Source organism: Mangifera indica, chromosome 17, assembly GCF_011075055.1.
Source record: "Mangifera indica cultivar Alphonso chromosome 17, CATAS_Mindica_2.1, whole genome shotgun sequence".
Classification (NCBI taxonomy): Eukaryota; Viridiplantae; Streptophyta; class Magnoliopsida; order Sapindales; family Anacardiaceae; genus Mangifera; species Mangifera indica.
Window position 1 is genome coordinate 2,588,908 of NC_058153.1, and position 15,558 is coordinate 2,604,465.

The 15,558-nt window shown below is 33.2% G+C and overlaps 2 protein-coding genes and 1 pseudogene across 5 annotated transcripts; all 3 read right to left on the reverse strand.

Annotated features, from left to right (window-relative positions):
- Window positions 1-692: 692 nt before the first annotated feature.
- Window positions 693-4,599, reverse strand: LOC123199931 (serine/threonine protein phosphatase 2A 57 kDa regulatory subunit B' kappa isoform-like). 3 transcript variants are annotated; one of them, XM_044614978.1, is made up of 4 exons: window positions 4,258-4,599; window positions 3,745-3,869; window positions 1,988-3,186; window positions 693-1,480 (listed from the first exon to the last, which is right to left on the reverse strand). In XM_044614978.1, exons 3-4 carry the CDS (start codon window positions 3,149-3,151, stop codon window positions 1,124-1,126), a joined length of 1,521 nt encoding a protein of 506 aa, XP_044470913.1. In that variant the 5' UTR covers window positions 3,152-3,186; window positions 3,745-3,869; window positions 4,258-4,599; the 3' UTR covers window positions 693-1,123. The 3 variants fall into 3 exon arrangements, with proteins under 3 accessions (XP_044470913.1, XP_044470914.1, XP_044470912.1); XM_044614979.1 differs by lacking the exon at window positions 4,258-4,599 and adding an exon at window positions 3,942-4,196; XM_044614977.1 differs by lacking the exon at window positions 3,745-3,869 and having other exon boundaries at window positions 4,258-4,598.
- A 952-nt stretch (window positions 4,600-5,551) lies between these two features.
- On the reverse strand, window positions 5,552-7,080 carry LOC123199934 (auxin-responsive protein IAA1-like). 2 transcript variants are annotated; one of them, XM_044614981.1, is made up of 5 exons: window positions 6,806-7,080; window positions 6,483-6,670; window positions 6,257-6,359; window positions 5,909-5,970; window positions 5,552-5,799 (listed from the first exon to the last, which is right to left on the reverse strand). In XM_044614981.1, the coding sequence occupies exons 1-5, from the start codon at window positions 7,060-7,062 to the stop codon at window positions 5,729-5,731; spliced, it is 681 nt and encodes a 226-aa protein (XP_044470916.1). In that variant the 5' UTR covers window positions 7,063-7,080; the 3' UTR covers window positions 5,552-5,728. The 2 variants fall into 2 exon arrangements, with proteins under 2 accessions (XP_044470916.1, XP_044470915.1); XM_044614980.1 differs by having other exon boundaries at window positions 5,552-5,805.
- A 3,029-nt stretch (window positions 7,081-10,109) lies between these two features.
- On the reverse strand, window positions 10,110-15,558 carry LOC123199932 (annotated as a pseudogene).

Sequence of the window (15,558 nt, forward strand, 5' to 3'; positions counted from 1 at the left end):
GGTGGATACGAACCGATTAAGTCCAAACATTCTTTTATTTGAGTTCGGTTTTAAAAAAAGTAGTTCAGATCGAATTCATTAAATCAAAATTAAAGATAATTTGAGTTTAACTTGAATAAAAAATAATTCAACTTAAATATATAGTTTGAATTCATGGTTCGATTCAATTTGATATAATAGTTTGAATTTGTGGTTCATTAATAAAATAACGTAATTTACCTAAATAATAAACAAAATCAACAATTCAAGCCATTAATTCGAATTAAAGCGAATCACGAATTTAAACCACCAATTCAAACTATGCATTCGAACTGATCTGAACCACGATAATTGAATCAAGTTATGAATTCAAACTACCGATTCGAATTATGAATTCGAGTCATACTGAGTTGAACACTTTTTAACTCGAGTTTAGATTGGTTTAAAAACAAATCAAATCTTTCGATTTAGATTCGGTTCGAATTTGGATAAAATAAATTCGAATCAAACTGACCTACGTTGAACCACCTTTAGTTGGGATCCAACCCTAGCTATTATCCCATGTACAGATGGTGGAGTCGTTACAGGATAATTGACACCATTTGAGATTGCAAGTCTATGTATATTTATGGAAAGTGGTTCGACCAAAGGAGCAATTCTATATACATTTTTTTCCCACATTGACTGGTGCAGATTGAATTAGACTGTTAGGATGAAAAATAAAGTAGCTTCATTATCCCAAAACACCACCAAGAAGCAGCTGTGGAGATCACATGTAGACTTTAATACAAGACTAGCCTCAAATACACATCCTATACAACTATTCTGGGGTAGAAACCAAGAACTTCATAATTTTAACCAGAAAAGAAAATACAAATCTTGTAAGAATAAATTATGGGCAAAACAAACGACCTCTGACAAAGACAGAAAGAGACATCCGTACAACAGAAGGGCTCTTCCAACTAGACACCCAAATGCCAAATAAACCTTTTATCACAGCAGCAATACTGCTCAACATAACATAGTATAGAGACAAACCTATTTGCATCCAAAACCTGCCCAAATTCAATAGCCAGCTTCTGTTTCTGCAATCAGAGCTGAAATGGTATTTTTCTTCTCTTTTCCAAATTACAGGCATTAACAATCAGCATGCGACAGAGCATATGGTAGGCTTCATGGGAGTCATAATATAATCAGCAGAGGATTGGAAACCAGCGGCAGTTTCCAGACGTTGCCAAGTTAATTTGCGCTTCTCAGCTTCCACGATTAATAGAGAATTCTCCTCCTCTACCTTATGTTGGCAAGCAAGAGCTAGCTCTTCATCCATTTCACAGAACATTTTCCTCATGTTTTGTGACAGATTAAGTACTGCTTGGTTCCAGTGATTCTGGGTGTTGCGTTCAAGAGCGGAGAAAACAAGAGGCACAATGACTTGCCGATTTTGTTTAACAAGATTAAGGATGTGCTCATTGTTCAATAATAAGTGAGCCCGTTCGGCAACCTGAAATTGGTAGAGAAGAAAAAAGAATGAAAACAACTTCACTATGCTCTTCTGAGACAATTATATCGCCTCTCATTAACAGCTTATGGGGCACTAATAATTTGCATTAAGGATGTAGGCATCACTGACCAATATGGAGGCAAACACATAACTAAGCTGTACGTCCAAATTTCAATGTCACAATAAGTAGCAAACAATTTATTGCAGCAAATTTCATTTGTCATCAGTTTAAATCCTGATTTTAGATTGATGAAAACCATGGCAGTGTCTTCACCTTAACCTAAACAAGTCATCAACACATATCTTCCTACAGGTGGAGGAAAAGTATTCTAGTTCAAAAGATTAAAAAGAACAAACATGCCAATAGAAGAGTATGTAAAATAGCTTGAATTGATTAAATAACCAAAGTCTGGAACTTCAATTAACAGGCATGAAAAAATTGGAGTTAAAGATGGCAAGCAAAACATATACTTCGTTTAGAGGCACTTTATGAAGACAAACGTATACCTGGTAATGGGAGCTATTGAGGCAGCATCCTATGCGCCGAAAAAGTGGAACCATTATTTTCTGGAACTCAGCCATGCTAGTCATCTCCAAAACCTCTTCCAACTCGCTTATAAACATCAACTCTTTCTGGCTGTTTGTTACTGGCCAGAACTTCAAAAGTCCCTTAATCACAGTAGTTGCCAACTTTGGATCCTTATCTATAAACTGTACAACACAATATGTTAATTGTTGATGATAAATGCCCATTGATTTTGGTTTGTGTAGAGGAATCAAAGCTCTGCATAAGAATGTTCTGTGTTCTTCCTTCAGAGGCAATGCAAACCCACTAATAATACTCCCAAAGATTTCCAACAGTTCGGCAATACCATTGTGCCGTTCAGTTTCAAAAACAAAACGATATATGATATTGCTAACAGCTTGTCGAATGAATTGTCGATGCACCATGAATTTCCCATAAGTTCTGTGCAAAATTGTTTTCAAACAGTCCCTTTCTCTTGGGTCCTCTGAATCAAATAGTTCAAGTAATCTCAAAATAAATGAGTGATCTACATACTTTTTCGCCACCTTTACATCAAGAGAACTGTAACTGGTAAACCGCAGGAGTAGATCATACACAATTTGCAAATGTGACCAAGCAGGATCAAACATCGGTTCTTCATCGTCAGCTTCACCACCAGTACAAGTAGAGCGACACTTTGGTGGAAAAACCCTAAACAGGTTAATTGCACACATTCTACACATTGCAGAAATTGCTGGTTCAGTGAATTTTGCTGATCCAGAAGAAACAAAATCAGCAAGTTCTATCAGTGTCTGTCGCTTAAGATCTTGCTGAGCAGTATTGTTCTCAGGATCACTGAAATCAGAAACCTCACAGCACATATTCAACTTACTGACGAATAAGTTCTGCTTTTGCTGATTGGACACATCTTTGAAGGATAGATGCGGCTCCACATCATCCGCTCCAGACATGATGCTTGCAGGAAAAACAGCCGAAGAGACCCGTTTAACAACACTCAGTCTAGTTGAAAGACTATTTCCACCATTTGTACATTGAACGACATTGCTGAAATTCGAACAATTGCTGCCAGAATTAGCCTCAGCTGAATCTGGTGGATCAGATTTTGGTGACTTCCGAGGAAGTTTGCTTAGAATTTGCTTGAGCATGATGGAAATGCAGCAATCTTCAGCAGAATAAGTGCCTGGACCACAGTTGGCATTTATTTACTAGATACAGAAAGAATCACAAAGGGGAAGGGAAGGTTGACAATTGACATAGCAATACTCTAGCAAAAGAAACTGAGACAGCCTTGGATTTGAATCAGTTGTGATTTACTTTGGCATATCAGTACAGAAATTCAATAGTAATTCACAAGTGTTAGAAATTATGATTTAATTGCAGACAAATGGATTCATGCTAAAATTATTAATATAGAGGATCTTATCCTAGACTTGAATTCTTAACCTGATGACACAATATCTGCAGATAATAACATTCAAAGATGACGATAAACAACAATTTTAACAGAAGAGATCAATGATGAAGCCACTAAAAACAGTACTAAAACTCATATAAGGTCAGAAAAATGATAATGGCAACAGGAAGACAAGAACATAGCAGGTGAAAAGATGAATTAAAAAAGCCAGGTTATTATTAACTGGAAATTCACCATGAAAAATCCTAAACACTAATTTCAGAGGAACAACAATTTAGTTTAATGTTGACACGATGCATACTCCAAGTAAAAAATCAGCATTACCACATTACACTAGTTGAGAATCTAGACACTGTGAACCTCAAGAGTTGCAAAAGGAACAAGTTTCAATTCCGTAAGGTGAGAAAGCCAACCCAGATCAAGTTCATGGAAATCGTCTACACACAGAACTGAAAAAGAAATTAAAAATTAAAAATTAAAAAAAAACAATGGTCATAATCTAGAAGGAAACTGAGGTTTACCATCAACAATGATCTTAACATATACAAATTAAAGACTTAAGCTTTGGCCACAACATGAAATTGGAGAACCAAAACCGTAGATCCGGGTTTATAACGAGAACCGGTAAGTAAATTCAACAAGGATCTAAACCAAATTTCAAAACATGAAACAAAAGGACAAACCCCAGATCTTAAAAGGCTTCAAGATCAGAAACACCAACACGATATAAGATTTTAACGGCAGTATTTAAAATAATTCAGCATCAAACAAAGAACAGGAACAAAAGATGATGCATTAAACCAAAACTAAAGATTTTAAGAGAGAGAGAGTAAAAACCTGTTGAATATTTCAAATGTTACAGGGGGAAGAGAGAGAGAGAGACGGTTGAACTAAAAAAGAAGGGACAAAAAGAAAGGCATGGTTAATAATGCAATGAAGAGAAAATGGGCAATCTACTTTATGGTATTTTGGGAGGATTCTCATGGATCTCCATGAATGATGAAGAGAGGTTCCTCGATACAAGAGAATAATAGGAGTCTGAGCATTGCAGTTGCCTTGCAGGTACACAACCAACAGGTGAGAGGAGAAGGTAAAAATTACAGTTTGGGTCCCTGTGTTTGTTCAATAATGTAGATTCTCATTGATTTAAATTGAATCAGAACCCTTTTCCATTCATTTTCAGTACCAATAGAATTTTTTTCATAAATTTATACCATTCCATTCATAAAATTCAATCACTTGAAATGGACAGAAAGTAGAAAGTAACAAACCCACAACATATTTGCATTGCTTTGCTCATCTCATGCATAGTCTACGCATTATCGCTACTGTAAAAATGTCATCTTTTTCGTGTAAGTTCAAATCAAAACAAACATAATTTCATTTTGTTGTATTTTTACCCAATTACAGTAATAGTCAGCTCACCATTTTTAACCACTCCTTTTGTTTTATGAGTTGTTGTGTTGTAATAGTCAACTCAAACTGGTTATAGCTTTTCACAATAAGATGGAATGAAAATTTATATATATATATATATATATATATATATCCATTTGGTCTCCTTGTAAATTAGTATGCTATAATGCCTAGGTCTACAGCATTTCAAGTTTCAACTGTGTAGCAAATATTATGTTTTGTGGGTTAAAAAAACAGCAAACTTTTATGGATCCAAGAAGTTAATTATTATTTTTAAGAGAATATCTATCATGTTTAAGGACAGTGCATGCACTTCCAAGTGGGTAAAAAAAGAGAGAGTAAAAGTAGAATGATTTTGTCCCCATCAATTTTTTGCTTTATTATTATTGATAGGCCTGTGCTTTCTAGAGCAGTGAAGCATTTCATATCATCTGGCCCAAGCTTCTTTTGTATTTATATATACATATACATGTACACACCTTCCTGCCTGCAACAAAATATATCCTCGTACACCCTGCAGTAAATTAATGATGCCCTTTTTAGCGAAACTTGCGAGTAATTTTAGTGAATTCTAGACAACCTGATTGTAATTTAGATTGATTTTATCAGATTGAAATAAAATTTGAAGGATTCTAGAAAAGAGAAATTATGATACTGGTTTTGAGCAGTGCAGACATCATATCAGAAGAAGAAGAGAAGGAGGAGGAGAACAGAGTGATTATTGAAGCACACTTTTACTAGACAAACAATGATTTCAAGTGGGCTTCCTTCTCCACACCATCAACAGAAAATGAAAAAGGAAAATTCAACCCAGATTTCTCTCTTATTTTCATCTCCCTCAGCCAGAAAAACAGGGATATATATCCATTACTGTACATGATACTGATTACTATCATACTCCTTGGATCCTCTTAATATTTTGTTTCAATTTTCTAATTGAGATGCAGGAATTTGTTGGAGTCCCTGTAGCTACAAAGAAACATGAAATTTAACAATCAATAAGTGTCTGTAAGAAAAAAAAAAAGAAGTAAAATTTAGATTAAGAGTTGAAACTGTAGAGAAGGAAATTCACCTAACCCCATAGCCTCCGAGCTCTTCATTAATCTGATACGATTGCATGACTCCATGAACATTCTATCGAAATATATAAAAACATTAATTATTTAGCAACCAAAAAATAATGAAGAACAAACAAACCCACAACAGAAAGCTGGGCTCAACTTATTCCAAATCTATAATATAATTATTTAGTCTCATCTTAAAGATTTGATGCCGATCACAGCATGTAAATAAAGATCACTGAAAGAGATATGACAGTCTGAAAATGGGAATATCTATACATATTTACATATATATATGTTGGATAATATATAAATACAAGTCTCAATTCACAAATCAAGATTTCAAAATCAAAACTTACTTCCAAGGAACATCTCCAACTAACATCCAGTCGCCCTCCTTGTCTTCATATGTTGCCACATATTCCATTGCAACTCGACCTCCTACCTTATTCCTATCATTACCTTTTTTAATTATTCATTACACATAATTAATACCCGTTAACCACACTTCTAAATTATTAAACCATCTCTTAATTTCTAAACGAATTACAATCAATATATATATATGTGTGTATATATACAGACCTTGCAGGGTGAAGCAGGTAAGCATCTTCTCTAAAGTCTTCAGTAGCTCTTCATAGCTACTGTATATCTCCAGGTCAACTTTCCGCAGATACGGTGCTCCATCAACCGCCACCTTTACAAGCTTACTCGACCTCTCTAACTCCTTCTTTCTGAATGATCGGACTGGCGGCCAACCAGTAACTTGTGCTCTTTAAACACATATACATTCACTCGTTAAAAGATTTTTTTTTTTAAAAAAAAGGTTAACTTCCACAGACATGTAAATGATCCATGATCTTAACATCAACACATATGCATGCACTGTTTCATCATCACAGTCTTACTTGGCAGCCGGTAGTTTTCCGTTTTGACTTTCAGAGTTATTGCTTACATGGGTATTCGCGTTGCCGCGGGAGCTTCCCAGGTTAAGATCAACGGTCTCGATGAATCCTCGTTTTGCGTAGCTCTTTCCTCCGGCCGGGGAACGACCCTCGCCAGGTAAACCCAAAGTGAGTTCAGTGTCGTCGAAATTCATGGTGATGCTGGCGTCACTCTCCGGGGAGTCTGCAGTTGCGTCGTTTGACATTGCAACTGCATACATACAGCTACCTGTTTTTGTTTTGTTTGGGTAAAGTTGTAAGGGCATATATACGAAGGTAGTCCACTAAAGAGATGCCACGTGGAATGGGATACGGTACTTTTAGGAGGGTAACATGGTGATCATGACGCAACTGTCATAAAACTTCGTGCCATCGGTCCATTCATTCAACCAAAATTTTTAATAAATAAATCAATTTTGGGTCAATAATAAAATAGGATCGAATTAAATTAAATTAAAATTTATTTTTGACTCATTTTTAGGGGGTTTAGTTTAGGTTTGGTTTAGGTTTATTAAGTTTAGAGGATAATTGGTTTGTGTTTGATTCATTTTGTAAATTAAGGGTTCGTATATCACTTATAAGAGTCAGATTTGTATAAAATAGTCAAACATGACTCGAGGTTGTTGAATTTATTTATTTGAATTTGATTTTCTTATAACTTGTGTGATGTTATTTAAACAATTTTTTTGATATATTTTAGTTTAAGTTTGAACTCATAATTAGTTTTGAAATATTTTTTAACTTAAATTTGTATATGTTAAATTCAAATTCGAGCTCGTGATTAATTTTTAAATATATTTTAACTCTAATTCAAGTTTGAATCCGTATATATTAAATTTAAATTTAAATTTATTCAAGTAAAGTTGGTAACAAACTCGTTTAAAATAAGCGCATAGTTAATAATATAGTTATAAATTATTAAAGTAAGAATTTGAATTTGACATCCAATCAATTTAACGCATAGATTAGTTACTGAGTAATAACAGAATATTAAAAACCAATTACAATCATGTAAAAGTGTTCTTCGGAGAGGGCAAAAATGTCAAATAAGGAAAAGAAAGGGTTAGTGAAGAAGTAAATTTCTTGACAGCCGACAGCATGTGACAATGACTGGGCTGTCGGCTACGTGTCTCTCTCAAATTCAACGAATCAAAGCCTGTATATCTTTGTTCAAAACAATCCAAGGGTCAATATTAAACGTTGACGTAGATGTTTCAGTTTCAGTGTAAAACCGGCAGCCGCACGCGGCTTTCAGGAGGGCTAACCAGTAAACGTAACGGGGTTGGCAAGGGTGTACAAAACTGGTTAACTGAATTAGTTGGTTAATTTTTTGAATCAAACTAAATTTTTGGTTTGAAAAAAATTATAAACCAAAGCTGAATCAATTTTAAAATTAATTAATTTTGAATCAAATTAAAAATATCAATTAATCGAATTGAATTTTTAGTTAATCTATTTTGATTTAGTTCAATTAGATTAACTGGTTTTAAAAATTAAATAAACTGTTAATCAAATTAAAAAATTAGTGTTTTAATATTCTTATATCAATATTTGAATTAATTTTTAAAATAATTTATTTTTGATTTAAAAATTAGTTTGATTCGATTACCAAATAATTTTGAATGACAATTAGTGCCATGTTAAGGATTTACAACATGGAATTGGGATTAATTATTTCATAATTATATTTTTAATTAAAATATGTGATTGTTTAGTATGAGTCCAATGCATCATCCACACTTTTCCTCAACAGGTGCACTGGTAAAGAATCAGAATTGTGCATGCACCTGCTCCGAAATTCATCCACAGCCCGCCGCCTACTACTTTGGGGTTGTGTTCAATATATTCAACCCCTCATGTTTGTCATTGTCTCCCATCGCCAATGGTTTTCTTTTCACTAATACATTTTTGTAGCGAACAAAATTATAAGTATAAATTTTTTATATATAATTTAAATATATAAGTGATATATTATTTTATAATTTGATTAATTTAAATTAAAAATAAAATAATATATAATCACATAATAATATATTATTTATATATTTAAATTATGTATAAAAAATATATACGTATGATATTAATTTTTATAATAATATATCATAATAAATCACTGTCTTTTTTTATATTTGTTTTTATGAAACTAGAGAAGTGTTTTAAGGAAACTTTGAACTGAAAAATGTACAATTTTATTCCTGAATTTCCAATGATAGAAATATATAAAGATACATAGAATTAAAAAATAAAAAAAAGTTACACCCTTTGCAATAATGTAAAGAGAGGCAAAGAGGGCTGGAGTCCATTATCCAGAGTCCTGCTAGATTCGGGAAAATAATAATATTACCTTCTAACCGACTAAGATCAAAGTTGCTTTTAGGGTGGGTTTAGTTTGAGTAATATTATATTATTAAAATTAAAAAATAAATAATTTAAAAGATTATTATATATAAATTATTATTATATTTAATAAAAATTAATATATATAAATTAAATAATATTATATGCATAAATAGTGACATATTTTTATGTGATTAGATAATTAAAAATTAAAGATATATCAATACTCAATTATGTAATGACACATTATTGTTTATTCACATAATTTTATTGATAAATAATTATTGTATTTAATTAGAAATAATAAAAAATATCAATATATTATTTTATTTAAATGCTTTTAAAGAAAATTATATTAAAATATTTTTTTGATTATTTGTTATATTAATTAAAAATAAAATTATTTTTGTTTAAACAAATAAAATAAAAATAAAAATAATAAAATAAATATTATCTTAATAATATTGAAGGTAATAATAGAATTACTATTTATATTTTCTGTCACATTATCATTCATAATAAAATAAAATTAATCTTTTTTATATAAATAATAAATGATATTAATTACCACAATATTTTTTCTTTACCCGATCCAAACCTGGTAATAAAAAAGATTAGTTTACAGACACGTTTTTATCTGTGTCTATTCATCAAAGGGCAATTCAAATCCTTTTCATTATATATATATATATATATATAACTTAAATATTATTTTATTTTTAATTTAAAATTATTTAATCATACAATAATATAAATTAAATATATATTTATTTATATATTCAAAATAAATTCAAATAGTTTTATTATTCTATCATTAATTACTTGCAACTTCACATGCAAGAGGTGTAGTGTACTCTGTACAATCCGCCTGATTCAATCAAAAGAGCGAAAAAAACAAAAGAATCAAGCATCGCATAGGCTTACAGCTAAATATGACGGGCAATTCCACTTGCCAAACTCTCCTCCAACCTAACCAGAAAAGCAAGCAACAAAAATATACATCATGTCCTATCAAAGCTCATGAACCTGGATTATCCAGATAGGTGAAAATAAAAGGGCTTAACAATTAACAACTCAACAGGTTAAGCAACCATAGAATTTCCCTCTATATAATTCATCCATCTTTGCATTGCATCCGTGGGAAGAGGGCTAATTGAATTGGTAGGGTTGAGAGGAATTCGAGACTGCAGCAAGGCTAATTACACTGAACTTCCAGCTTTTCTTAAAGTAGGACAAACAAGTAAATACATATAAAGAAGCATAAAAATCATCCAACACAAGCAGGATTGGATTCTGCACAAGCAATGTGACCATGGCCTCCTAGCCACAATGATCAAGTTTTATGCGCTTTCAGCCGGAACCTCACCCACATTCCCAAAGTTGTTTGCATATTTAGGCCTCCATTCAGTCCTTCCTCTCACTATTTCAGCCCCATCCTCGAGTTGTAGCATGTGCTGGCACTCGACACGGCCAAGGTGGCTCAAATTGCCAACATCAGAACCAGAGACAGCAGTAAGAGACTTTAACACACTGTCCTTCCCACACTCCCTCCGATACTCCAAAGTCATAGATGCAAGCTCGTGACTCTCCAGGATTGCCTGCGGAGCACTCTGAAACAAGTAGCATTATATAGACTAGTTCAGGACACGTGCAACTTTTAAAACAGAAAAAAAAAAAATGCAGTCACATATACAGAATTCTGTCAAGCCAAGAGAGAATACTATAATTCCCATTTCCTAAAATTTTATTTAGATTTCTTTTTTTTATTTTGCATTTAGGTCAATTACCAACCATGTCGTCCATGACAACACTACAAAGCCTCACAATAGTGGAACCATGCTGGTGCAATAAATTCCAGATAACAGGTCAAATGACTCAAATCTATCTATATTCAAAGATTTTGCTGGAGTTACAAAAAAAAATAAAATGTTAATTGTCCCCAATCATTACACAACCTATTACCATGTATGTATGCACTACAAGTGCTTAATGGTAATTTCCGGAATTGAACTAATGCCAGAAAATGATTGGTTCTGGTTGCAGAAAGTCAAAAGTGGTCATAGAGTCACGAATTTTAATCAGGTTGAGCATCTCGATATTTGGTAAGCATCATAGCAGACAAACTATAGCTACTAAGCAAGCATATCCAAACTAGAATCAGGGGAAAATATGTTGTTACAATGCTGAAATCTGCACAATGAAATAAAATAGAAAATCTACCTCAAGGATCCAGCCAATGTACTTCACATTGTTAACATGCTGGTTGACATCTAAATCACTCCATCTAGGCTGCACATTTGAAAAAGGATGAAATTGTCACAAGAAGGCGGCAACTAAGAATCAAGATTAAAGTCATTATAAATAAAAAAGTCAATAACCATTATTATTAGAATCAATGACTTACAGTTAAACCTCTGTGAACATAATCAGCTGTGTTGTCGTCAAGTTTTGGTAATTTCCTACCATCCTCATCCACAACAGGATCAGAGTTTACAAAATAAGGCTCAATTTCCCCTCTGACTTCGTCTGGAATTTTGGATAATCTCCTAGTCTGTTTATTCATCATCACCCACACACTGCAAACATTAAAAGCATAAGTCACAAGACAGATCTGACGATACCAGTAACTGATAAAATCACTATCCAATCAAAATAATAATAAACCACCATCACTCATTTAGATGCAAAATTGTTGATTTACACATTTTAAACCTAAAACTATTGTAACTACATGCAAAGAAAATACTACCAAGAAAAACTCTTATATGTCCCAAAAGCACATACTGATATATACAACAGATCTACAGAACCAACATCTAAACATGTTTTAGAAGAACATATAGTTTCAGTAGCCAGCACAAACATAGATGATAACAAATACAGAACACCAAAAGGAAGTGCTAAATTCTATTAAAAATAAAATGTTCCTTACCTGGAGGCCCTTGTTAAAGTTTCCCCTGTTTTACTATCGCGGACAAGCCAATCACGGCGCATACCATTCTTTCCCGATGCACTAACCCAAGAATCTACCTCAACAACATCACCCCTGAAGAGAGACATAAAACAGTAAATTGATCTTCATTGATGTATACAAGAAAATACCAAAACAGATAAGAACAATAAAGCCGTATATCCTAAGAATCAAAGCATACTAAATTTAAAAAAAAAAAATGGCTTCTGAAAAGGGAAGAAAGGGGAAAGGAGGGTGGGCGGAGGAACCAGTTTTCACAATATAACTACCATATTTTCAGGGAACAACCCCTCAAATTCATAATGTCCCATATGTTATAATGTACCATGAAACTCACAATCACCGTCCTATATTTAAAATTAAAAAAAAAAAAACCAAAACTAATTGGTTTCTCTCGTACCCTCCATCGTTAGGGTGATTTTCTTCCATTTTCAAGAATACAGTACACTCTCTCTCTCACACATTCACTCTGTTCTTTCCTCTATTTATCTCACATTTTGGCTTGGTTAAGGAGGAAGGCACAGGTTCCTAAGCTAGTTTATATTCTTCATTGAATGGGAACACTGATTCATGGCAGCCAAAAGTTATCAATTTTACCTTCAAGCACATACAATACTTCTACAGCTTAGATATAACCTAAAAAACTGAATAACTGAACTAATTCTTAGCCACAAAGTAACTCTCATAAATTTCATGCAGCGGACAGTCATCACACCACCATGATTTCAATTAAAAAATATAAGGGGATAACATTATCCACTCATATTAAATTGCCACCAGAGGGTCATACTATGATCAACTTACCAGGTAGGATAACGATCTACAACAACCTGCATTCGGGTAACCACCCATATCAGATTCTTCTTGCACATCCCTGGGGTTGAACCGAAGCCATCACCAAGAAGACCAGCACTCTTAACATGATTAAGAGCTGTCTCCTGCCACATATGTAAACAAAAAATATTAGGCAAGTGAAAGAATAAAATGAAACCACATTGCAATCAAAAAACCATGTTTAGTATTTTTGTGTTTCAACATAACTAATTTATATTATAGCAACACATTCAAAATGCTGGTTCATCTAAAAGAAAAATCAAAATCAAATATTTGAAGCACCTGTAAATGATTCATCAATGTCTCTATAGATGCAGTACGATCAGCACCTATCTCATAGGATCTAATTGAAAAATTTTGTCGGAATATCAGACCATCCTGAACAATCCTCCCAATACCAAATGGATCAATAAGCATGTCGGACCTTCTTGGTTCCAGTCAAGCATCAAGCATCATCCACTTTTTCTCCGCTGCCAAGAATATGGTTGTTATGGCAGCAAGAAGCATGCTCCAGTCGGGTAATTGGTTAATAAAAGTCCTTGGGTGAGATGAAGGCATCTCATCCTCATTCTTCAGGCTTTCCGATGGTTTTGTCAAACCAACTGAAGTACCATTTATTTTGGAAGGCGCTTGGGCACTGGCCTTAACCTGCAAACCCCCAGAAGATGATTTGGCTTTCATACCTCCCAAACTAGCAGATCCAATATTCTTGGTCTTTGCAACAGAATCTGAGGATGGAGAAGAAACTGGAAAAAAACATGCAGTAGCAGCAGTAGAAGCCATCTTGAAAATGTAGAGGGAACCACCTATAGTGTAATATATCAAGATATAGAAAAAAATCACTTATAAATAAATCACATGTGAACAAGGTACTACAAAAATCATCTATTAATTAATCCACAACTGAAGCAGATGGAAAAGCCCATAATCACAACAGTAAAAACTGACCCTTTTTTTGAGAATGCAAAATAACCGAAACTCACTGAGGTTTTGTTCAACATCACAAAGAAAAAGGTTTGGCTGTCATTACAATTCAAAGAGTCCCACAAAAATAATAATAATAATTTTAAAAAACAAATGGAATTTTTTAAGATATGTTATTAGCTTTCTAGATGTCAGTCCTAATAGCAAGATAAAAATAAAATAGAAAGAAAAACCAAAACTTTAACGTTTTTATCTCAAAAATCATTTTTTCCAAAAAGAAACTAATAACACAAATGATTATCTTTTGAGACACAAAGAAAAAGAAATAAAAAACATAAAAGCTTCATCTATAGACATCAACGCCCGAACAATTTCCACAAGGGAGTTAATTTCCTGACCACAAAAACACAGCCACGAGAAATAAGCGAACATTCTAAAAGGTTATTTAACTTTTTTTTTTCTAAAGTATACTGCTTAAGACTAAATAAAAGTGAATAAAATGAGTGATATATTGAATTTTAACACAAACTAATTATTTTTATGTAATATGAGTTTCGATTTCCATATTTATAGACCCAATATATATTCCAATATGATATCAGAGCCAAACAGTAGACCTAACATCCTAACTTATTACTGGATACAAATAACAATACATCCGTTTAATCAACGAGTCTAATGGTGGTAATTGCACTTGAATGAGGGCGTTGAAGGTTGTACTTAAGGGATGGTGTTGGAGACTAAAAGAAAAGACTCTCACACCTAATATAAGTAAAGGAAGTTGAACATAAATATAATGAATTCAACCTTCACACAAGTCAATTAATGGGGTTTAGATCTCTACACTTACAAGCCCAATATATATTCCAATATAACCTCACTGTATTTTAAGCTATATAAAATCAATAAACGGTCCATATATCTAAACCAAACACGTAAACTCGAAAAAGAAATGAAATAATGATTATTGGTGAGAGCAGATCTATCCTCAAAACAACGAAAACCAGACGAAAAATCACAGAATATTTTAGTTCACGGATTGTTAGTAACCATCATCGCCTCTATGATATAATATCCGCATTACAATCCCAGTAAAGAAAGAACGAAAAGAAATGAAAAACCAAAGCTGCATTTGGTAGCCGATAAACGTGATTAAGAACTACATGTTTCATGAAGTTGAAATCTTAGATCTCTCAACGTCATGAAAAGACAATAAAAGAAACACATTCAAAATTCATTTCCCGGCAACCAAACGGAGAGGTAACATTTCCGATCAGAACAGACAGATCAGAGGAAAAAGTGAAACAAGCACTCCAATACCTTACCTTAACCGGCGAGAAACAGAGAAATGACGAAGAGAAGCAAGAATAAATTATCCGAACGTCGTAAAAATAGTCAGGCAAGAAGACACCATTGCTTCATTTTGGATCTGCTAATCCTGATGCTGCTCACTTCTAGGGTTTGCGATCTCTATATTTGGCTTTATTTTCTCTCTAAAGTAGAATGTTTTGTTAAAATTTATTTTGTTTAAATCGTTTAGAATTAAAAAAGGAAACGGAAAATCTAACAAAGCAAGAGAAAGTGTAAGTTTGTTCGAGAAGAAAGAGAAGATTTAGGGCCAGCGGTTTTCTGGGCAGCTGGCTTCCAGAGA

Coding starts and splice junctions, on each gene's coding strand:
- LOC123199931 (XM_044614978.1), bottom strand. CDS start 3,151: ATGCTCAAGCAAATTCTAAGCAAACTTCCTCGGAAGTCACCAAAATCT. Junction 1,481..1,987: donor TCAATAGCTCCCATTACCAG/GTATACGTTTGT, acceptor TACCAATTTCAG/GTTGCCGAACGGGCTCACTT.
- LOC123199934 (XM_044614980.1), bottom strand. CDS start 7,062: ATGTATGCAGTTGCAATGTCAAACGACGCAACTGCAGACTCCCCGGAG. Junction 6,671..6,805: donor GGAAAACTACCGGCTGCCAA/GTAAGACTGTGA, acceptor ATGTGTTTAAAG/AGCACAAGTTACTGGTTGGC. Junction 5,806..5,908: donor CTCGGAGGCTATGGGGTTAG/GTGAATTTCCTT, acceptor GTTTCTTTGTAG/CTACAGGGACTCCAACAAAT.